This window comes from Colletotrichum lupini, chromosome 4, assembly GCF_023278565.1.
Source record: "Colletotrichum lupini chromosome 4, complete sequence".
Classification (NCBI taxonomy): Eukaryota; Fungi; Ascomycota; class Sordariomycetes; order Glomerellales; family Glomerellaceae; genus Colletotrichum; species Colletotrichum lupini.
This window is the reverse complement of record NC_064677.1, coordinates 4,741,224-4,764,126: the sequence shown is the minus strand read 5'-3', so window position 1 is coordinate 4,764,126 and position 22,903 is coordinate 4,741,224. Positions and strand designations below refer to the sequence as shown.

The 22,903-nt window shown below is 53.0% G+C and overlaps 7 protein-coding genes across 7 annotated transcripts; 2 read left to right on the top strand and 5 right to left on the bottom strand.

Annotated features, from left to right (window-relative positions):
• Positions 1–52: 52 nt before the first annotated feature.
• On the bottom strand, positions 53–1,210 carry CLUP02_08524 (uncharacterized protein; the record flags this gene model as incomplete). Its single annotated transcript, XM_049287513.1, has 1 exon — positions 53–1,210. The coding sequence occupies one exon, from the start codon at positions 1,208–1,210 to the stop codon at positions 53–55; it is 1,158 nt and encodes a 385-aa protein (XP_049144656.1).
• A 1,537-nt stretch (positions 1,211–2,747) lies between these two features.
• CLUP02_08523 (uncharacterized protein) lies at positions 2,748–3,277 on the top strand (the record flags this gene model as incomplete). Its single annotated transcript, XM_049287512.1, has 2 exons — positions 2,748–2,803; positions 3,115–3,277. The coding sequence occupies 2 exons, from the start codon at positions 2,748–2,750 to the stop codon at positions 3,275–3,277; spliced, it is 219 nt and encodes a 72-aa protein (XP_049144655.1).
• A 720-nt stretch (positions 3,278–3,997) lies between these two features.
• CLUP02_08522 (neutral protease) lies at positions 3,998–4,790 on the bottom strand (the record flags this gene model as incomplete). The annotated part of the gene is made up of 4 exons (XM_049287511.1): positions 3,998–4,043; positions 4,096–4,218; positions 4,304–4,467; positions 4,551–4,790. 4 exons carry the CDS (start codon positions 4,788–4,790, stop codon positions 3,998–4,000), a joined length of 573 nt encoding a protein of 190 aa, XP_049144654.1.
• A 2,223-nt stretch (positions 4,791–7,013) lies between these two features.
• On the bottom strand, positions 7,014–12,272 carry CLUP02_08521 (uncharacterized protein; the record flags this gene model as incomplete). The annotated part of the gene is made up of 4 exons (XM_049287510.1): positions 7,014–7,297; positions 7,352–10,127; positions 11,431–11,858; positions 12,155–12,272. The coding sequence occupies 4 exons, from the start codon at positions 12,270–12,272 to the stop codon at positions 7,014–7,016; spliced, it is 3,606 nt and encodes a 1,201-aa protein (XP_049144653.1).
• A 1,741-nt stretch (positions 12,273–14,013) lies between these two features.
• On the top strand, positions 14,014–16,550 carry CLUP02_08520 (uncharacterized protein; the record flags this gene model as incomplete). The annotated part of the gene is made up of 9 exons (XM_049287509.1): positions 14,014–14,423; positions 14,498–14,559; positions 14,611–14,859; positions 14,940–15,533; positions 15,586–15,768; positions 15,837–15,961; positions 16,020–16,131; positions 16,197–16,296; positions 16,355–16,550. The coding sequence occupies 9 exons, from the start codon at positions 14,014–14,016 to the stop codon at positions 16,548–16,550; spliced, it is 2,031 nt and encodes a 676-aa protein (XP_049144652.1).
• An 895-nt stretch (positions 16,551–17,445) lies between these two features.
• On the bottom strand, positions 17,446–19,048 carry CLUP02_08519 (peptidase C1-like family protein; the record flags this gene model as incomplete). Its single annotated transcript, XM_049287508.1, has 2 exons — positions 17,446–18,754; positions 18,825–19,048. The coding sequence occupies 2 exons, from the start codon at positions 19,046–19,048 to the stop codon at positions 17,446–17,448; spliced, it is 1,533 nt and encodes a 510-aa protein (XP_049144651.1).
• A 2,428-nt stretch (positions 19,049–21,476) lies between these two features.
• CLUP02_08518 (uncharacterized protein) lies at positions 21,477–21,958 on the bottom strand (the record flags this gene model as incomplete). Its single annotated transcript, XM_049287507.1, has 2 exons — positions 21,477–21,613; positions 21,679–21,958. The coding sequence occupies 2 exons, from the start codon at positions 21,956–21,958 to the stop codon at positions 21,477–21,479; spliced, it is 417 nt and encodes a 138-aa protein (XP_049144650.1).
• Between the last annotated feature and the right edge of the window lie 945 nt (positions 21,959–22,903).

The window sequence follows — 22,903 nt, the reverse complement described above, 5'->3', positions numbered from 1 at the left end:
CTAGGACCCAAACAAACGAACACCCATATTTGACACTCCAACAGAATCGCGTTTAAGCCCTGACCTTGCGGAAGGTCGTCGGGTACGGCTTCAGGATGTAAGTCGGGGTGTAGGTCGGGTCCGCGGTCACGGTGATCGTGGTGGTGCGCGTAACAGCGCCATCGGGTGCGTTGGTGGAAGTGGAGGAGGATGAGGAAGTGCTGGTGGAAGAAGAGGAGCTCGAGCTGGTGGTGGCAGTCGGCGTCACGGTGACAGTAACGGTGCCGGTGCTGGACGAGGTGGCAGACGAGGTGGTCGATGAAGTGGTGGAAGAAGTAGGAGTCGCCGTGCTGGAAGCGGTTCTGCTGTGTCTGCCCTTGCACCTCAAGCGACGGGTGCGAGGGGGCGGCATGGCGTAGTACTCATCATCCTTCTCCTCCGTCTCCTCCTCTTCGTCCGCAGAAGGCTCGGCAGTGCTAGTCGGCACGTACAGCTGCCTGGGCTCGAGGGGCTTCGCGGCCCGTGGCTTCACCAGACGCGCAAACTTATGAGGGCAGTCTTCGTGTGTACAGAGGTAGGAATCGACGTCTTCGCCGGTAGAGGGCTCGGCGGCGGCAGTCTCTACGACCAGCTGTCTGGGCTCGAGGGTCTTGGTAGCCTCCATACTCGCGATTTTGGCCTTGCGCGAGCGCCTCTTGGGACAGTCTCTGTAGGAGTCGGCGTCATCCTCGTCAGCGGAGGGCTCGGCGTCGTCCGTCTCCTGTTGCTGTCTAGGCTCGAGGGTGCGGGTGACCTCCATCTCCTTGGGGCACTTATTATGCGTGCAGAGGGAGGAGGACTCGGCATTCTCATCCGCCTCACCGCTTCGCTGCTCGCGCGCCTGAAGGGGGGCAGTAGGCTGAGGAGCATCTCTCTTGAGAGCAGCGGTCTTGGGTGTCTTTGGCTTGATGATCTCGTGGTGTGTCTCGATGATGATTGGTAGAGAAGGGGGGCGTTTTGCCGGGTTGGTCTTCTCGCTTACTACTGCGGTCGTGGTCTTGTTCCCCTTTCCCTTCCTCTTCTTCTCCATGTTGATGATCTCGAGGATTAACATAGGGGGGAGATTCGAGAGGGAGGAGTCCTCGGCCACGGCTGTGGTTGTCGGACGCGGACCCCGAATGGTATCAGCGTTGATGAGGGAGGGGCCGACGGAGACCAGCAGGATGCCGGCCAGGAAGGTGATACTTTTCATCTTGAGAGTTTGTTGTAAAATATGGTCTACAAGATTGATGAAATCACAGATGTGAGAAGTTGACAGAAGAAGCAAGGGAAGAGGGAAGAGTCTGGCAGAAGATGAGTTTATATACATTGGTGGAAAGAAGCAGGTTCAAGCTTTGGAATAGAAAATTCGTTGAGAAGTCCACAAGGTTGCTTTCCCAGATTCAGCCTTTTCAAAGGAGTTGCCAGGACGGTGCTTAGCGGAGCAAGGCCGCCAAGGCTCTAAGATTCCATTTGCTACCTATCCACAAGCAAAGCTTCAGTTTTGAAGGACCATATATGAATGTTACATCATAGGACAGATCAAGGCATCCCGAGCGGAACATGACTATGGTAGAGAAAGGCTGTCAGAGGCATTTCGACGGGACAGGGATCTGCGGGACATATATCGTTCTTCGCTTCCAAACAGCCAGACGGTTCGTGACTTTCAAGGTGAGAGGTTGTCGATGATGGAGGCCGGTTGATACCATTGTAACCACAATAATTTGAGTTTTGTGGCGGACACAATTCGCCAGATCATCAACCTCAACGGACTTCGTGGCTTGATTGATGCACTGGTGACTTCGTATCTTCAAGGCGAAACTTTAAATCTCCGATTCCAGACTGTGAAAATTCTTACATCGCTTTCTCCCTTCAACCTCCCGTTTTTACCCGCTATTGAAGTCATACATGAGCCGCTCCGTCATCAACCGCTATGGTTTCATCAACAGTAAGGGTACGCACTACGGGTCTCTAGCGATCCTAAAGAAAGATTTCCGAAACCCTTCATGTGGCTTAACTGGAGATAGAGTACCATGACGTAGAGCTTAAAACCGAGGAAAGAACAAGAGCTCTCTTCGAGGCTAACGAGAGCTCACATCATTCTGCAGTAATGACCTTTCGGCGATACTGTACTGACCGAAATGGACCTTGGAAGAATCTGATATGTTGCTGAGGGACACAAAGGTCGACAAGGAGGCGCAAGGTTGGAAGAGGCCAGTTGCGGGCTTCCTTGTGGAGTTGCATCATCTTGCTATGAGATTCCCCCGTTGATAGCTTCTATGAGGCCGGATCATGCGACAGGCAACTCGGTATAACTCGGGAAACGGTACTGACCACGAGGCTGGACGTGTACTTGATCCGGAAGGGTGAGAATCCTGCTTGAAGGTCTAATCTGAGGCGTGGTACTTGTGAATGACTATGGACCTTGCGACGGAAAATATCCTTTCGCCATGAAACGAGTCTCTTTACTTCTCAAGGCATGCAATCGCGCGACTAATGCCGCGAATGCTCCGTTCCAAAACGCTGGTATCTATAGTGAGCCACAACGTTAACAGTTTCTGTCATGGGTGTGACTTCTCGAGGGATTTTACAGATTCGACACTGCTTTTCGTTTCGTTGTTTACAACGAATTCAGTGGCCAGAAAGCTTCTGTTTGGCGGACGTTGAGAGCAGTAAAGAGAAATCGGGACGCAAATCTCGGCCAGAAGTGGTCATCTCTTATGTAGTCTACACTGAATATATACAGAGTGATGCCTGGGGATGACTTGAGACAAAGTTCCATTGCGATCCTCGATGTTGTGAGTGGGTGAGACCCACTGGACCAATTTGGAAGCTCCGAGGGGGCTCGGATGGGATGTACATATGGGCCTCGTGCCACAACAATCCTAGCTAGCAATCCAACCTCCTACATACACACCTTGACCCCCCCCCCCCCCCCCCCCCCCATCTGAGCGGCATCTTACTGATGTGAGCTGCGGCTAGCCACATCCGCAGCCACAGGCAAGGCACAAAACACACAGCTGGACAGACAGATGGAGAATACAAGCTTAGTTCACACCACACATCTAGCCCCTACGTGGCCTCAATGTGAGTAAGCTCACACTCGAGATCATTGAGAAAGAGGAGGGGAAAGGGGAACAAGACCACAATAGCAAAGGCAGGTAAGAAGACGAATACTGCAAAACGGCCTCCTTCTTTACCTATTATTATCGAGACCCAGTACGAGGCCATCAAGCCAAAGGCACTGAATACCGGTGTTCCCGAGGTATCTATTATATAGTGGACATCCGGTCCAAGAACGATGTCAGAATGTTAGGAACAGCGGTTGCGGCATCAATCTTAGCTTATCAATAGGTTCCCTTACATTTCGAACAGTTTGATTGACTAGCTCAAAGTACACGAACAGGGAACCCTCGTTAGCTACTAGATCATTCAAGAACCTGTCTTCCCCTTTATCACGGCTGACGGTCGGATCGTGGCTTCCTCATATACGTGGACCACACCAACCATGCCAGGCTGTCGACCAGCGATGACAAGCTTGGATTCCAGAAGCGTTTGGAATTTCCTACCATCTAGCGTAAGGTGATTTAGTGTAGAACAGCATTTCAAGCGACTGTAGAAGACCTTGTTTGTCAACCACCTTTGTCGAATTTCTCAGCTCTAGCCATGAGAGAACAATTCCAATCACGCGGCTGCTCCTCTACCCTCTCAGCGAAGAGAAAGAAATATATAAATGAAAGCCCAGCCGACCTTCCGAGGACCTATGGAAATTCCTACGCATGTATGACACTCTTGAATAGCGATGCGAGGACTTTTCACGAGACTCCGCGCAGCAATTCGGTAGCGACCCGGCATTCCCCACTACACTTTACATGAGCCGGTGATAGCATCAAACAAATTTATTGGCTATAGAGGGTATCGAGATGAGCGGGAGGGTTATATGTCGCGCGTGTGTGAGAGTGAACATAGATAGGCCTGGTGGTGACTCGGACATATGCAATTAGGGACCCCAAGGCGGCACCTCAACAGCAAAACGGGCGTGATTACTGGAAGATGTTAATTGCTTCTGCTTATAGTAAGGGTTGTCTTGTAACTTACTCTGCGTTCTTCACCGCCTTCTCGGGATCTTCGAGGGCAAACTGCTTGCAGTAGTCGACATCATACCCATAGTCCGTTGTTCCTAACACATCTCGAAAGTGCGTCGCCTCATGGATGATAGTACTATAAAAATCTCAGTCAGGCACAATCCTTTGACTCACGATCATGAGAAGACATAGGTGCCCTCAAGGTCGAGACATGAACTCACTCCCACTGATTGCGATGCCGCCCAGCAGGCGGAAGCATCGCCTCGTTGAAATACACACTACAAATTCTGACGTCGCCGTACGTGCCGCCAATAGTCGCGTATACAGCGGTGCTGGTACACGAGCAATCGTATGAGAACGTAGTGGCCAAATCAGGCGCGAATTTCTGTTTTGAAGATTGTTAACTCATATATCCATCGTCTCTCCCCCTCTAGGTACCATGAGACTGAAAAGCCCCGCCAAACGTACCTTGAAAGCCGTCAACACGCGATTATAGCGGTCGGTGCCGAACTTTCCGTACCACGTTGTCTGGACATCGCTACCGTTGGGGTTATCCTCCAGGTGCTCAATCGCCGCAAACGACTTGTTGGTAGCTCGCTCGATGGCCGCTTCGAGGGTGACGATTTGCGCGGCGGTGCAGGACTTGAAGGTCGCGGCTAGGGTGCCGGACACGATGGACAGGAGACCTGCCAGGTGAAGGATTCTCATCTTTGCCCTTTGGTTTGCAGTCCGAAGCAGAAAGCTGTCTACGATGTTGAATCAAGTCTATCAGTCTTCAAAGTTTGAGGGTTCGCGAAACCTTTATTACGGGTAGAAAAGCGGATGTGGTGTAATCGCACCATGTCGCTAATTCTTGGCAGACATGCATTAGGAAGGTACAAGATTGCTGGCTTCCATCTCCCCTATGCACTTTCCCTTACAAGGTATCCAACCGCGTAGGGATGCATTATCTCGTATTTTCGCTGTAAGGTTGTATAACGATTTCTTCATGGCTTTACTTCAACATCACCCGTCCATAACTCCATCGCTGAGACGCGGCTTTCCGAAGATGCATGATCTCAACAGAACTCGGGCGCGTTTCCTTGAGAAACTCATTCATTTCTCGAAGATCACACCATCTTCCAGTACGCAAGGCCCAGAAATCCATCGGAATACTTGCAACTGATGAGCGGGAAGTAAAAGTTGAAGTCATCGTTGCGGATCGGAGCTTCATCTTCAAAAAGGTCTTCTCACGTCTACTCTGAAAAGTCAGAGTGGGATAATTGCCAGGGGGCTTCTCACGAGCACTATCGCCAATAGTAGTAGTCACGACGACATGCGTCTAAAAGCAACCGGCCGGCACGCTCAATCCCCTTCTAATTTCTCAGCCAGTCTAATATAAAGGCACGATTATCTCGCCGTGTCCGATCTCGAGGCCAGAAACCTGGAGTTTCTGAGCTGAAATGGCACCGCAAGTTTCCTGGTGACTATCGAGTCTTGAAAGAGTGGGTTATTTAGAGAGAGAAGATTCATTACGATGCAACTTGCTGATGACGAGAAACGCCACGTCGACAGCCCAAACAGTAACAAAAGACCAAACAGATACGCCGATTGACTCAAAACAAGGCCACGAGCCACAAACTAACAAGCTCCAAACCATCCCGTACCTAGTCAAAATTCTCTGGGCAGGATTCGCCCGTGCTATAGAAGAAGTTAAGTCGGGCAATGCGGATAACGGATCGGCGAGCTCCTCTGCAAAGTGTATCCCGCGCCTCTCGGAGGCCCCGCGTCCGCACCCGTATATTCGTAGACCCACACCCGGCCGGAGGGCAGCGGGCCTCCCGGACAGGAACACTTCACCTTAAACCCCTTCGTCTGGCGCTATCTTCATCTTGCACCTTGTCGATCTTCCCATAGACAGTAGCTCCGGTGAAATGGATCAACAAGAAACAGATGCAATGCGTCTGTTTCGCTACCTTTTACACGACTTCTAAACCCTGCTTTCCTTAATTACCGCCTTATTGAAGTAAATGAGTGTCAGGCGCCGCAACTCAAGGCAATATCAAAGCAGCCCCCGAACTAGAACCAGCTAGACGATCGTATCTCTGAAACGATACTTTGAGAATGTTATGGCTAGAGCTGGTCAGTCATAGTGAGGCAAGGCACATTGACAGGAGACGCCCCCGTCCGACACGGATTAGATGAGCCCTCGAACCCCTTCTCCAACCCTACCAGCTGAGGCTCCCTCAACTGCTTTCCCAACCTCACGCAACCTCACTTAACGAAAACAATGAAAGAATACCCCAGCCTTTCAATCAGCTTAAAACAGACATGAGAAATAAGCAGATATAAGAAGCATAACAAATCGTTAAACCCAAAGTGACGTCTCTCAAGCTCATCCCGCAACGCCTCCTCCCTAAAGTCGCCCCGAGAAGCCAGCCAGCCGGCCACACACCTCCGGACGAGACCGAGCACGAAACCCCTCACCCTCGAGGCTAACCTCCGTGCGTAATGGTGTTCGCGCCAACTCTAAGACCAGTTCGCGCAAACCACCTCACGGGACCATTATTTCTGGGTCCTTTACCCCCCAGAACCTCTGGTCTCACTCCTTCAGGACCCGATCCCCTTCCCAGAGGCGTAAATCGTTCATGGCCAAGCACGCAAAAAGTGGATGGGATATATCATATGCAAATCCAATAGTGCTTTCTTTTTTCTGAAATTGACATGATAGCCGCTGGGCCCAATCACTCCACACGTAAAAGTCTTAAATATCCCTCGCTTTCCCAAATCTGTGAAAATAATAAAAGATGTATAAATTCAATGTAGAGATTCGCTTCTCGCTTTCAAGGGCTCCTCGTCCAATGCTGCCGTTAGATAACCAAAGCTCCGCGCATACAAGTATCATCATCTCCTGCTACATGCTTCCTCTTACATCTGCCCCCGCCGTACTCATCAGCCCTCAATGGCAAGAGTCTCGCGGTCACGCTCTCGGTGGCGGTGGTGATGGTCATCACGTCGCCTCGAGTCGTCTTCATACTCGTCTTCGTCTCGACGGTGTCTGCGGTGGCGCTCTCTGTCGCGCTCCTCGTCGTACCGGTCATCATCGCCGTCTTCCCTCCTGTGATGACGGTGCTTCCGCTTGTCATCATCTTCGCCATCGCGGTCACGTCCACGGTCCTGGTCCCGGTCGCGATCGCCGCGGTCCCGGTCCTTACCAGTCTCTTCACGTCTCCGTTCTATTCCACTTGTTAGTCCATGCCAGAGCAAGTGCTTCTAGTTTCCCAACATACCTCTCAAGACCTGTGTTGCGGCGGCATAGGCCTGGATCTCCTCCTTGCTGAGAACGCGAAGGACAATGACGAAGTCGTCTCTGACTTCGAACCGCTCCTTGCCAACGGTCAAGGCCTCAGGATTTACGATCTTCCGGCTGATCTTGGTCCATCGGGCACCAGGAGGAACTTCCCTCAGTTTCTTGTCATCCTTGTGAGGTGCCACACCCTCACGAATTGGGTTGTCCTCTTCGGGATACTTCTTGGGTGCCTTCAAGATACCCTTGAGAGGCTTTGCGTCTGACTTGTCGCGAGGCGGAGACACGACGCGGACCTGCTTCTCGTCACGAGGTGGTGTGAGATCGCGGTCGCGGTCACGGTCGCGATGTTCATCTCTGGATGAAGTAACGATTGAGTCGGCCGAAGGGAGTGAGACGGGCGATTCCCTCTTTGGTGGCGGTGACTCCTTCTTGGGTGAAGGTGTGCGTTCCTTCGGCTCCTTGTGTGGCTCGCGGAACGGAAGATCAGCGTATGTTTGCTTGTCTGATCTATCATCTCTTTCAGATCGTTCAGGCCTGTCCAATCGGTCGGATCGTTCGTATCTCTCAGTCCGCTCTGGACGTTCTGAGCGCTCCGACCGGTCAACGCGGTCTGACCTGTCAACAGGAATCGGAACCCTTTCTGGCTTGTCATCCTTCATGGCTGCCAGTTGCTCCTTCAATTCCCGAATGTCGTTGGTGTTGGTAGGATTGAAGCCAATCTGCCGCTTAGGACGCCTCGACTTTTGCTCGTCATCTTCCGGGGACACATCTCGTTGTGCAGCTGTAGAATCGCCCGTGAGCTTGGCTTCGGCATCCCGGCGATTGCGGTCGCGATCACGCTCCCGGTCACGCTCTCGATCGCGCTCCTTTTCACGCTCCTTTTCGCGATCACGGACATCTGCCTCTTGCTCGGCGGCGGCCCTGCGAGTTTCAACAATGACGGGTGCACGATCACGAGGGTCCCGAGACTCCTCCCGAGGCTTGTATCTCTCGGCAGCACGCGCTCCAGGATCCTCTTCATCGCTTCGGCGCCGGGGCTCCCGGGACTCCCGCTCCGACTTTTCGGGGCGCTCGTCCTTCTCTTTCTCCTTCTCCTTTTCCTTCTCCTTCACAGCTGAGCCGAGGCCAATCGCGGTGGCGGCAAGACCAAGTCCCGCACTCAACTTATCACGCAGGCGCTTCTTCTCGGCTTCGTCCTCATTAGCTGTGCTAGTCCGCCGCAGATGGCGATCCTTGTCCGTCTCGAGGCGGGCTGAATCACGCTTGGAGCGATCCTTTTCGTCCCGGCGCTTAGATTCATCGTCGGATCCTCTCTTGACATCCGGAGGAGATGTTCGATGACCACTTCGAGACTCTGGTCGGGGGCCGCCGCGCGACTCTGGTCTATATCCAGTGCGCGAGTCTGGGCGATAACCGTTTCGAGACTCGGGTCGTGCCTCTCTACGTCGGTCCTCGAAATCGCCGCCAACGGGAGCTGAGTCCGTACGGATACCGAAACCACGGCTGGTGACTCCATTATCGTAGTAATCACCACTGCCGTAAATGGGATCATACTTGCGATCAGGCTCCCGGGCCTGCCGCTGAGCCCGATCATCATCGCGACTTCGGTAGTAATCCTCGTGATGGCTGGATCGAGGGGGGCCCTCATTATACACGGATACAGGCCGCCGAGAGGCAGCCGCTCCTGCGACAGTCGCTGCCGCTACGGAAGTTGCTGCGGCGACATCCATGGAGGAAGGGATACCACCAGTGGAGCGTCGGCTGGTCGGGCTTGGGGGCACTGGTAGATGGATAGGCGCAGCAGGGGCTGCCGGAGGAATTGAGCCTTGGGCTGGGTCGTATACGTTCGTGGAAGAGCGATTTATCTTATCCAAGCCCCAGGTGGTGGGCGGAGGGCCTGCTCGCTGTCGACCAACATCATATGCACGACTAGTGCTTTCAGTTGTCGTAACATTAACACTCGGTCGGTAATAGCCGCGGTCGATGCTCTCTCGCCTGCGTGATCGTGAAGGTGGCCGGGTGTGATCCAAATCGTATCTTGCCAAATCGCTTGGAGTGGTGTATTCGTAGCCATCCGTGCCGCCAATGTCGACTGGGGCATTTCCATGGCGGGAGATATTGGTATAAATGGCCGAAGACCTCGAAGGGCGGTACGAATCGTGCCTAGACGATGTAGGATCGAGGGTTCGCTCGCGCATGCGGGTGAATTCTTCGTTGTCCATGGTTGCGCTGTAAGAGCCACCGCGGTGATGGCTTCGGGAACGTATGGATGACGCAGGCTGCGTGTAAAATGTCGAGTCGCTGGAGCGATACTCATCGCGAGTCGGGCTGCTATGTCTGTTGCTCGACGAGTGGTGCGACGATGAACTGGCCTGCGGCGGTCGGGTCGTCGTGGTAACAATGACTGGGCGGGCAGATGTAGAGTCGAGGGTCGATGAGCGATGAGAGCGATTGCGGCTCGCTTCTCTCAGGCCTGGGCCGCGGGCGAGGGGGTCTTTGGTGACTGCATAGGTAGTGGTCGTGGTTGTGGGCGTGCCAGAATGATGGCTTCGAGAACTGCCAGAGGCATATCTCGTCGAAGACGTGGGCATGACATGAATATCACCCCCGTACATGGAACTGTAGCCAATACTGGTGGGAAGCGAAGCCCTGGCAGGATTGAAAGTCGGCGACCGCGGCCGAGCGGTAGTGTACCGCGATGAGGAGTAGCGGTGATCCATGGCAACGTTGACTAGTCGAGTCGTCGACAAATCGTGCTACTTGTAGCTATCGCTTGTGGCCGCCGAGGTGCTTTCTCTTCCGGATGAGTTGAATGAGGCAGAATGCTCAGCGCCTCGAGGGTGCACGTCGAGGGAGGAAGATGAGGTGAGGAGGGGCAGTCGGGAATTGGGTTGGGCGCTGACCACCTTGAACAGATGGATATGAAGCGGGACGGCCGTAGCGGCAGGACGCACGTCGCAACCGCGTGAGGAATTCCGCCCTAAGGAAATTTGGTCTCGTCTTCTCTCACTTTCCTAATTTTTTTTTCTTTCCCCTCTCGGTCGCTTTGACTTGGAGGTGCTTTGGCGCCCTTTTTCGGGTTGTCGCTTGTTTGGGCGTCGATGTGTCTCACTTTGTTTTTGATTTTGGGCGATAGAGCTACCAAGTGGACGGTGCCCTATTTGTTCGCTTTTTCCCCCCTTTGCACGGAGAGTGAAAGAGAGAAAGAGGAGGGGCAAGTCTTTGGGATACCCGCTGAGATGGGATGTGAGGTGGATTCTTTTTGGTTGATGAGAGATGGCGGGGTTCCAGTCTCTTCTCAGATCACTTCAGTCTGTTCTCTTCCCGTTCCTCTGGTCGTGGTTGTGGTGGACGACCCCCGTCAAATGGGCTGGGTCAGGTCGGGTTCTCAGGTCGGGCTAGCAGGTCGGGCTGGAGTTGGGTGGACTCTGTCGTCGGATCGCTGTCGAAACGTCCCAGTCTGTCTGTTGTGGACTGTACTCCGTAGTGAAAATCCAACTGCATGCATCTGCAGTACCGTCGGAAAAGAGGGGCGAGTCAGCTTTGTTAGGAGACTCAAGTGAAAGTTGAATGGGCGGGCGTAGTCTCAAAAATAGGATGAATGAATCCATGCAAGGTCTCCATATGGTTCCATACACTGTGGATGGTTGTACCGAGTATAGGCCATATGCATAGCGTGTTTGTGCATACAAAAAGATGAGGTGAAGAAGTGGGATGTGTGTATGTAGGAGGAAGGGAGAATTACTTACCAGATATTGTAGTACAGAGATAACGTCACTGAGGCTGAGGCATCTGAGAAACGCAAAGAGAGAGAGCCAGAAGAGAAGGGGGGCAAAACTTGGGCAGTGGTTGAAGACACTGCGACGTCGAGTAGTCTGGGAGGGGGATTATCCCGGGCGCAATGACGGAGGGAGGAGTCGACTGATCCCTGTCGACTCAGCAGCAAGGATCGCGGGGGGTTCGCTTTGATGATGGATGCTGATGAATGGATGCACCGGACCCTCTCCAGGCCGTGTATTCTTATCCCCTTAGCAGCAGAGAGCGGGAAGTCAGGGAGACAGTCAGCAAACAATGGGACAATACGACTGGTTGCCCGAGAGCTTGTCTTCGGTGTAGCGGGGAACCGGCTGTAGTGTATCCGTACAAAGTACGAATTACTGAAGGCGTCGTGTCGGTGGTATCGGTACGGGGGTTGGCGAATTCTGCGAAAACCAAGGACTTGGGTGATAAGGCCAAGGATGTCACTTGGTCGAATGGTGTAGTATACGGGTTACTCGAGGCGCACAATGTTCCTCCAGTAGGGGGGTCTTCGGAAGATGGCGAGTGGCTGCGGTTATCCGGGCTTGACGACGGCTGGTCGCTTCTCGTCGTGACAAGGCTGCATGTAGCGCAAATGCCAAAGAGCGTCTCCTTCTCGGGTGCTGACCTCTGGACGTGTAGTACTGCAAATGATCGCCAAAAAGAATTTGGTTGTACCTTGCCCCAAGCTGACGAGAAATATTAGTAGAAGATGGGCGGACGTGCGTCAACGTCAATGCCAATGCCGTGAGGTAGCGTCGCCGTCAGTGATGGGGCAGCCAACGAGATGACGGCAGACTAATCACACCAGTGCCGGGTGGCATGGCCTTTTCCTTCCACTGTTAGGTAGAATTCTTAGCCCACCACAGTGACAGTCAAGCGCGTCGACAGCTGGATCGACAAGCAGCCACAGAGCCTAAGTATCCACACCTTGGTTGAAGGTGCTCAGACTCGAGGTCGAAGAGTTAGGCCAGTCAGAGGGTACATGCAGGAGCAGTTTGCTTGGCTAGGGCCGTTTCGTCTGCAGTGTAGATGGTTCTCACAAAGTTCAGATGAAAACCAGGCGGACGTCGCATGAGACGGGGGATTTCTGAAGTTGACATGCAATTCCTATCTCGGTGTCTGCTTTTCTGTGGCGTGTGGTGCTCATTCAGGCACCACAGCAGAAAGCCAAATTTTGCTCGGAGGATTCGTTGTCAAGCTATGAATGTCAAAACGGATTGTGGCTTTCCGACTGGCAGAAACAGAAGGAGCCTGGCTCCGTACCGAAACATGCAATTTGTTGCAAGTGACTGTTGATTTGTTGGCAACGAAGCTGTTTGCTGACCGCTGACGTCTCGGGATGCGCAATGGAATGTGCCCTCCAAAGACAATGATGATGATATTGTGCAGAGGACTACGGAGTAGGTACACAGAAGATAACATGGATGGCCGCCTCGATCCAAAGTGCAAAAGTGTCCCGAGACAAGGGAGAGACGAGGGCGCAGGTGCCGCAGAATGAACTCAGCCAAGATTGGTGTAATTATTCCGACCCAAGGGTCCGACTTGATGGCGTTGGCTCAGGAGAGTGAAACTTCAGGTAGCAGAGCCTTCCCGCGGAGGGATATGAGATGGTCTTCCGTACCTCAGAGGCGAGGCGAAAAACCCTGCCATTGGTGTGAGCAAGCATGCAGTTGACGGGTTGATGGCTGTTGGCAAGGTGTTGATGGTGTGCAAAACGGTCGCTCTCTTGCCGTTTTGGGAAGCCGGTTGTCGTCCATGTCGATCACGGCGATGACGTCCTGCTGGGCTGGACGTGAATCAGGACTGAGGAGCTAATGTGAGGCCAGGATTAGGACCGTACCGGACTGGTCAGTTGGCGTCTGGCGCTTCTCAGGGCACGGCGAAGTTTCCCATCCTAGATTTCAATCTTTTCAGGCAAGATATGGAGGGTTTGGCCTCGTTTCTCCGGTGCTTGGTGGAATAGTGTTGAATAACTCTATTGCCGATTGGTAAAAGGAGATCCTGCTGTGATAGCACATCGTCAAGAGGCGCCGCTCCAGGGTGCTTAATTCCGAGACTCCATTTGTCCAAGATCCTTCATCGACTCGAATATTGAAGTCGCAATTCGTCTCTTCTGCGGGATGAACGGAATATGGCCCATTGCCCTGAGATTCGACGGCGCCGAACCGACTACTGATGCCTAGGGTAGGGGAACTGCTCGGGGTCCCTGACTAACAGATACGGTCGGTGGCCAGTGACAACTAGAAAGGCAGGCGGGAATTTGACCGACGTCAGCGTCAACGGAAATGATGGTGACTGGACCTGAAAGATTGTGTTAGCGCGTGGTGACGACGGGGAGTTTGTGGCCGAGGGACGTCGACGTCCCCCCAAAGACCGTTCAGGAGACGGTTGGCGAATTATTGTCTTTGGCTAGGAATGGCCTGTACTGGGGCCAATGGAAGATGCTGTTTGGTGCATAAACATGAACACGTAGGGCGCCCACGGCTGCGTTCTCTCTTCCTTTCGATTACTTCTTCGTTTGCATCGATCAACCGGGTTGGATGTCACAGAAAGAAATTGCTTCATTTGCAACTTCAAGAGGCCAGAAAGTCTAGACCGCGCCGTTGTCATGGTTGAAGATGGGCCATCTTGAGAAGGCAGGAAGAAGGCAGGAGGAACTTCGGAACTTGCAAACTCGCTCTTGCCATTGGAATTTGAGGTACCTGGGTACTTATTACTTCCAGATTGCTTTGTCAGGGAAGGAGAGGTACGTATTCCTTAGGGGACTAGGTACGCAGTAAGTTTGAATGGAAGGAGAGGAACGTTCAACAGAAAACGGGAGGGCAGGAGCAAGCCAACGATATGCTGCACCGTCGACGGTTCGTCAAAACTTCAACGGTCAACCACAGCCAGAGAGACGTCGATGTTGCGCCCTTCCAGATTCCTTCAACATCGAGAAAGGCACAGTGCCCCTCCAAACATGCACTCATGAGCTTCAGAAAACCATACCAGCCTGTCGCTATTGGTTGCCTCGTCGCAGTCTCTGTTGCTTGCCACACGCTCATCCTCCACTTCTCAAACCTTAACTACCACGATCCCTTCCTCTCGCGGACATTGAGGCGCCCATTGTCGTCCAACGTCGCCTGTCGTATGCTCCACCGAGCCGGTAACCCGACATTTGACTCCAACCATGTCCATGTTCAAGTGGGTGTCTCTGAGCGACCTTTCACAGCCCCTGGCCCGTCGGGCTCAGTCCCATACATCAGGTTCCAGTGCCAGTTGCAAGACTCTATACTCTGGTGTCTGCACTTCGTACACTGCGAATGCTGTGGCATTGTCTGGCCAGCGGCATATCCAACACCATGCCCCGTTTCAACCCAACCAACGCCTCCTGCATCTTCGGCCTCAGTTTCCCTGCATCTACCCGCCTGTCGTGCCTCTCTCCCTGATGGTTGTCAGTCGTCGACAATGCAACCGCCAAGCACCAAGCCCAACTATGGGATGTGTCGAAAACTCTGGATTCCTCTCCGCGCCGCCGTCCCCCGGGCTTGAGTTCAACACCATACGACACTAGGCGTTCGGAAGTATGGATATCACTACCATTATTGACTGGGCGATGCCGACGGAATACAGCGGCCGACGGCAGACCACCCCGCACCACCTCACACACTTTCAACCCACCTGAACTTCTCGTCAACACCTTGGCTGGTCAGATGCCGCCACCGAAACCTGACTTCGCCTTTCCCTCTCCATCGGACTACATCTGCAGCATCTCGCCTTTCTGCAAGGCGCATACCCATATTATCTGCATACAAAGGCCACGCCACAGCGCAAAGCATACTACCAAACAAGCAATGACTTGCGTCTGCCTGCCCTGACTCGATCCTCCTTGGGCCTTTCTGCATCTACAAACCGCAACTGCCGCGTGGGGTCAATGGGGCTGATCTTTGAGCCCCAAAGATGCGATGCAACTCGACATGTCTCCGTTGCTTGCTCACCGCTATGCTCTGGCGACACCCGGCTGTTGTCGCAGTATTTCCCTCACTCGCAGGCTGCGGCGTTTCTTGCAGAGGCAAGCCGCAAACGCATGGAAGAAGGCAACAGGTGCAACGTCCCCCAGGCTGCCTTACCTGTGAAAGGCGACGAACGATACTCAACACAAGGGATGGCTGTCTTGACAGCCACGCCGACGACCAAAAAGAGGCAACGGCGATACTCTCCCCCGGTTTTCTTCCGTTCAGACAAGGAGCATCCCATTTCAGTTGCTTCGCCAAACAGCCCTGCCGAAAGACATGATCCTAGCAGGCCTGTCGTTGACGGTGTACTATTCATTGGCATTGCCAATTGGCTTGACTTACCCACCTGTTCAACGCGTTCCTTCGGTGAACAACCATGGAGACCATTTCGCTCTGGACACTAACTCCTCTGGAGAAGCTTTTACTCTCGTCTGCTGTGGTCCCCGTCAGACAACGTTGACACTTGGACAGGGGCAGTCCCGGAGATCCGCCAACAACGTCCGTTCCGGCGAAGCCCAAGACGGGGATTTCCCCGTCCTGACAATCCCAAGCCCCCAAATAGCGCCGTTGGGTTCACACCCGACCAATGTCGGGCACATCCGTCCAAAGGGCATTTGCTGTTCATTTCAGGCCGTTCCGCTTTATTGACCCACGAGTGACCTGTTCTAGCCTCCGGAGACCGTCGTCTCGGTGAAGGAAAGAAAACTCTGAGATGCTTATTCTCGCATCTCGATCTCGCAACGTTTCATCCAGATCGGCCGACGATGGCGGACCTTGATGTGCTACGTGCGCGAGTTTGATACGAGATGATGCTCTTCACGAAGCTTGGAAGATGCATGCAGCAGACAAAAGATTCACGCTGAGTTCTCCACGGGCAGGTCGATGAGGTTTAGAATGGTCTGTTTCCCACGTGGTTCACTACAGTGCCAAGAAAACACCGTAACGTCATCTGAATTGAGGCCATGTAGCCTCCGTAGATTAAACCTGAGCTGGCGACTGTGCGGCTGAGCGTGCTGACCAGTCACGCAGATAATGGCACTCTATATATCGTTGGCGCTTCTAACCAAGTCAATGCCCCGGGAGCTGCATTGCCTAGCAAGAGAGGCAACGACACCGACTACAGTGAATAGTCGACCTGAGCACTAATGTGCCCTCAAGCGGCACTTGGCCATGCGTGATGGAACTAGTTCTCATCCAAGCGTAGTCCGTTCTTCCACGTGCCGTGATTGGGCTCGATATTGTCGACCAGCATTTCATCTAGTTCACGAAAGGCTTAGACAAGGCGCAAACGGATGGACTATGCGGCTTAGCTTCGCCTCTCTACCATCTCTCGTCATCTCATCAGAACACATCTTCTGTTCTCAAGAGTATGCCTCAAAGTAAATGGCAGGATGCGGTAGGTTTGTGGCAGGTAGCAGCAAAGTCAGTAGTTGCCGAAGATGGCGCCAATACGGACAAAAACTCTGCTCGTACGCAAGGGCCCGCAACCGGGACCCTCCTTCGCCTCACTTTTGTCCTTTTTGAGGCCAACAACCCGCCGAACCAAAGTGTACAGAAGGCGTCCGGCCTTGGAAGATAACTTTCGCGGGCCGGGGAAGACACAAAAGTGTATAGCCTGTGCGGCTGCTTACTTTACTGAATTGACCCTTTGTTCCGGACACCCGGACGAAACTGTTCTCGGTGAAGCGAAGTGGGGTTGGCCAAGAAAGCCTGTGGTGAAGCGGGATAATAACCCGGGGTTCGTGGTCGACCGCTCCGGGGAAGGTGTCCGGGTCTTCAGGCTGTGTCCGTCCCGGAGACGGTGTGCGGGGGCGCGTATGTTGACGTTGACTAGAGCTAGAGATGGAGCAGGAGTACAGGTCGACGGGAACTCTGACTGAAGTTGATTAATGATGAGTTGGCGCAGTCCACATTGTCCACTTCGTGCGTCGTTGGTCTGACGCCGGTCCGGATTGAGCTAGACGACCGTTGATGGCGCCGGACCCAAAAGAGTCTCCATTCCCATGCTGGGTTATCCCGTGGGCAAAAGCTGTCAAAACCACGGCCGCGGATGGAAGTGAAGGCGTGCACATCTTTTGAGACTGGCTTCGGGTGAGTTGATGTTTCGAAACGAGTAAATAGACACGCTGTCCTGCTGAGTACGTAAAAGAATCTAGACCATCGTCTGCATCAAACCCAGAAGAAAACGGTGAGTGGATGAATATGCCATCCACCAATCTCATAACCCCCCCCCCCCGGGCCCTATCTAACACGGCACACACGGGATCTAACCAGATCTCTACGCCAAACTTCCCATGGGATCCCACAGCGGCAGCACAGTCGGCTCAGTCCCAATAACCCCGCGGACCTCCTTGCTCAGGAACCGCGGATCAACAACAGCCTGGTAGACAAACTCATCCATCCACGCGTCGCTCATGACGAACCATCCCTTATCGCCCGCGCTCTCGCCCCAGCTATTCTGCACCCTCCACCGCACGCTCTCGCCGGTCTCCTCGTCTATGTGCACGGCAGTCAGGACCATGGCGTGCGTCATGGCGCTCTCGCCCGTCCGGAGGCGGCTGGCCTTGTCCATGCCCAGCAGGGAGACGTTGAAGCCGAGCTCGTAGTCGATGAGGTCGAGGTCCATCACCCCCGCGGCGGAGTTGCTGAACTTCCCGACGTCGGAGCCGAAGAATACGGGGAGGCCTGCTTTGATCATGGCTACGCAGGCGGATTTGAGGGTGGGCATGGAGACGTTTACGTAGGTTACGCCGCGGCCGCCTACGATGTTGCCGAGGCGGTCGACGGTCAGGAGGGTGAGGGGTTCGTGGCGCGGGTCGTGGACGAGGGAGACCATGGAGTCGATTACGGAGGAGGTGATGCGCAGATCGGAAGAGTAGATGTCGCGGGCGAAGGCCTGGGGCGTCGTTTTGAGGGTGTGCGGTTTGGAGGATTTGTCGAGGTAGGTCCAGGTGAATTCGTCGCGGGGGTTGGGGGGCGGGCCGAGGGCGAGGGTGAGGACGGAGAGGATCTCGCGCATCATTTTCTCTTTTGTCGCCGTGAGGGTCTCTGCTGTGGTTGACGGGGAGGATTGGACGAGCTTGCGGAGGACGAGGGCGTATTCGCGGAGCTTCGTCTTGACGATGGAGTTGAGCACGCCAGAGTTCATGGCGTTCCACGAGTCCGGGTACAGCGCCTGCGGGACGAGGCCGTACTTCTGGACGAGGTTGTAGACCATGTCCCACTGCCCGCCGTCGCTCACGATGTCACCCAGCAGAGCCTGGACGAGGCGTCCGTCGAGGTCTTCGCCCGCGGCGGCGGTGTCGATGATTTGCTCGAGAAAGTAGTTGCTCTTCTCGAGCTTGTCCCAGAAGAAGAGGTAGGACTGGGAGAGCTCGAACGAGTCGAGGGCGTAGCGGCGCATGAGGGCGACGCGGAAGACGTTCGTGGAGGCGAAGAGCCAGCAGCGGCCCGAGGAGCGCTGGTTCGTGATGGGACCGCCTTCAAAGGGGATGCGGGTGTTGAAGATTTGGGGGTCGGCGAGCTTGGTTGCTGTTGAGGTTAGGACTGTGCGGGGGTCTGCTGTGCTCAGGGCCGTGAGGGCGAGTCTACGGAAGACAGTGAGTTAGCTTTCTGTGTTTTTGGATACTCTGGAGATTAGGCTGGGGGAGTGTGTACTTGTTCTTTGGGTCGGCGAGGAACCTCGACTGCCAAGACTGCGTCTGTTGGACGGGCAGGCCCTCTGGCTCGCGGACGAGTCTGATGTCTCGCTTCTCTTCATCGCTGCTGGTTGAGGCAACGTTGACGAAGTCGTCGTCGGTGACTTGGAAGCGGCGGAGGCGCTCGAGGAGGGCCTTTTCGTTGGAGGCGTCGACGGCGGGTTTGGATGCTTGGGAACCCATCTTGGCTATTTTGTTCAGTGTTGCGGGCCAAGTCGTAGAGGAGGTTGTGCTTGTGGTTGAGCTTGAAGCTGAATGTGAAGCTACCTCACAAGCAATGTAAGGGAAGCTGAGCGCGGTAAAATGACGGGACGTCACGGATGTCGACGCCTATTGTTGCAGAAGAGAAACACGATCACGCAATCGTTAGAGGTCAGAAAGCTTGGGAGGTAAGATGAGAGCTCAAGTCCAGATCTAGCTCCCGATGAAGAAGGCTGGGCTGAGGTTATGCTATTTAAGACAAAGGAGCTGGCAGCACGAGTCGTAGACTAGAAACCCCCGCGACCCCTCACACCAACCATCCTTCGTTCCGATCCGCCTGATACCGAGCAAATGCTTTAGAGAAGGGGGTATAGTTGTCTCTCCGGGTTGCTTCGCTTGTGCTTGCTAGTTATCTCGGTAGGGAAGGTCATGAACAAGCTTCCTGGGGTAAAGTTGGGTGTGTGGTGCCCGCACTTGCGCGTCTCTCTTCTCTGTCTCACTCTTTCTCTTATCAGTTGGAGTCGAGTCCGAGAAGGGATGGAGGGGTCGGCGATTGCTCTAACGTGCTTCATGGGGGAAATCCAGCCATACAGCGACGAGGGTTTGGGGAACTTTGGGGTTGGGTCGACAGGGATCAGGTGCCCACGAGGGAGCGATTGGAGAGTCACGCACCCGCAGGCCGGGGGAATGGGGAACCATCAAGGTGCTTGCTCTGTTATGGAATGTCGGAGAGGGAGGAGCACATGATGAGGTGGGCTCGAGAGGATTGATTGGGTTGTTTGTCGTATTCTTTACTGTAGGACTGTGAGGTTATTGAGTGATGGCGACGATGATGCGGAAGCACGCCATAGGGATCCACGATTGTCAAGTGCAGAAACGCTGGTTCACGTGTGCATCTTTGTTGCAAGGTAGTTATCGCCTATGGGATCTGATTTCCAGATGAGCATCGGTTGCTTCCGAATTCTGTTGGGCTTGTTTTTCGAAGGGGATATCTTGACCTACTCCGTCTTCCCGATGATTAAGAGGTGCTACCTCCTGTTTGGCGATATCAACAGCCTAAGACACATAAGAAGCGGGAAGCAGCATTACATCTCTTCGAATTTGGGAAACAGGTCAAATTTGGTCAAGAAACGCGTGGGAGATAAGCCCAGCACTGCAATCGAGTCCAGATTCGTGCGCGGCGAAACGGAGGGTCCACTGATGCGGGAGGACCGGGAGATGACCGGGAAAAGCGGGGCCGAAATACGGTGCCGTTTGAGGCAGCTATCACGACTGGAAGCTTGCGTTGAACATGAGCTGTTGATCCTTCGATACATCTTATGTACTGCCCTTTGAGCCGGACTTCATCCACGCATCAAAGTAGTAGGCTCCAGTCGGCCAGAGAGTGCGGAGGAAGGTATATGGTAACTGTAAGGAGACGAGTAAGGTTAGTATAGAACAGGATTTGGGACTTTGACGGAGGTAGAGCATGATATGTCTTTTCTGTAGTAAGAACTAGATCTCCTAACGCAATGGTCAAGAAAGCACGGCGGAGGAGCAGAAGGATGGAATTCACGCTGTGGTAAACAACTACGTCTGTCTCAGCAGTCAAGTCTCTCTGACGAGGTGTTTGTGGAAGGCCGCGATATTGAATCTAGTCCTGTTCTTTTAGTCCGAGAGACATGGAACGTGGCGACATCACTGAGAGCCATGGATGCTTTTTTCTAGGCAAAATGCGACTCAGCACTTGGCCACAGCTATCGTCATTGGGGTGACTCATGTCTCGATATGAGGAAGTCTACACACTATAATCTCAAAGCCGAGACATTTTCCATTACATTTACTCCTATTGCATGACCTAGAAAGGGACTGGAGAGCGGTTCGGAGTGACCGTAATGATCGTTTGCTGAGATGATCGTCTACAACTCATGTCATTCTATTCAAGGAATCCCTTCCTACATTAACACAGATCAAAGTCTAGAATTCAGTTTTCTTTGCACTTTATATTAATGGTTTTGTTTTCGTTTGAACCTTACTTAGATACTGGCTAGTCAACCTGGAGTCTTTTGACCAAGGTAACGACAAGCAGGAAACATATTCAGAAGCAGCACTACCAGTAGACCAGTGATAATATGTGTGTAGAAAACAAAAAAAACATGACTCAATGGAATGATTCTGATCGCCACAAACATTGGCCTCCCCCAGAACCCCCCAGGCATCCAGCATATCCCGCTCAGGTCATGAGCACCATCATATCAGTTGAACAAGCGCTGCCATACCTTCGAAACACGACCCATTCCCCCCAAATCTGGTCGTGTTGCAATCTTGAACGCATCTATTGCTTCCTAGGTCTCTATGGCATATTGGTCTTCGAAAGACTGTTTAACTGCAAATATGACAGTTCTTGTTGCGAGCCGATAATCCCTCATAACTAGGGAGAGCGAAATATGGCTTTCAACGTCTTAACGCTACCAGCAAGCTCATCGAACGCTACTTTTGTTTTTTCTTCTGCCTCCTCGAGCGCGCCGTCTTCGTCTGTCTGCAAGAGTGCCCTGAGCTCGCCTTGCACTGTATGACTCGCATCAGCATCTGCTGATATCATGCTAGAGACGTTCCAAGTTGCGATGACTCACCTTTCTTGAGACTGACCTTGACGGGTTCCAACATTTTCAGTACATTATCTTCGTTAGAGTTGCGTGAGCCTGCTCGCCGTTCTTCGTATGCAGTTTTGCAAAATATGAAGAAGATTTTCTGAGTCGAAAGTTTGTTCTTCAAGCTCTCAACATTGATATTCTTGTAAACTTTCTGTTCCTCTTCTTCGAGGAAGCTCAGGGTTGCGCCAATGATTGTATCGCATTCACCTATCAGAGTTTGGGCGTCGGTAAGAGGTTGTTTCTGTTGATTAGACGCCATGATTGTGGAAGCAAATGATTTCGATAGCTTTTTTTTTTGTGGAAGTCAGTCAAGCTGATTGATGAGGGAATTTAACTTATAAATAGGTCTCTACACCAGAGCTCACCCTCATTGCTTTGGTCTAGACATAAGGTACTTGGCACAAAGAAATCTGTTCACCAGGTTGGCGCCGTCCTTAAGCTATCTACCAGCTCCTCTCGTCATAATCTGAGATAGACGAGCCTGATAGCACCTGCTGATTGTTCATCGAACCACTTTCGTCCCCCTTTATGTCCATGTAGCGTTATGTTCAGTCATCTGATGGTTTGTCAACTTCAAGGATAGTGTGTGTTTGTGTTTGCCAGTGACCTCAGGGGTGGTTTACTGATCCCTTGTACTTCATCAGAGGTCAAATTTCACTGTCCGGTAGCAAGAACGACGACTATTGAAACAGTCCTTCCTGAGGAAGAGTGGCTCTAGGTCTAGTAAATCAATTAAATGAATCTGAACAGATGCTGGCAGACGGCCGAGGGGGCGAGAAGGTGGTTGGTGGTGGTTCCTGATTCTCCGAGCGTGAATGATATGTGGCGACTGAAGATACAGAAGATGCAGAAGTGGGCCACGAAGCACGAAAGACCATGGAAGCTTCCTTGGAGTAAGGAGACCATCGTCTCCGAAAATCATAGCCAGTCTCTGGGCCTGCTTCCTGTTGGGATTTCCAGCATGAGATAAGGTAGAGGCTGTCGAAACTGGCCATTGCTACGAGAATTCCATTCATCTCAGCTAATGGTAGGTTACTTTGAGTTAAGGTACTTAGATCCATTACTTTGAGGGTAAGAGGGGAGACCTAGGGTGGTTGATCCCCGACCAACTCGAATACATCAAGCCAAAGCGCGCTCTGGTGCTTCTCAGATATATGCTCCGGCCAAAGTTGATTATAAGGATCGTTATGCGGAATCAGAATCT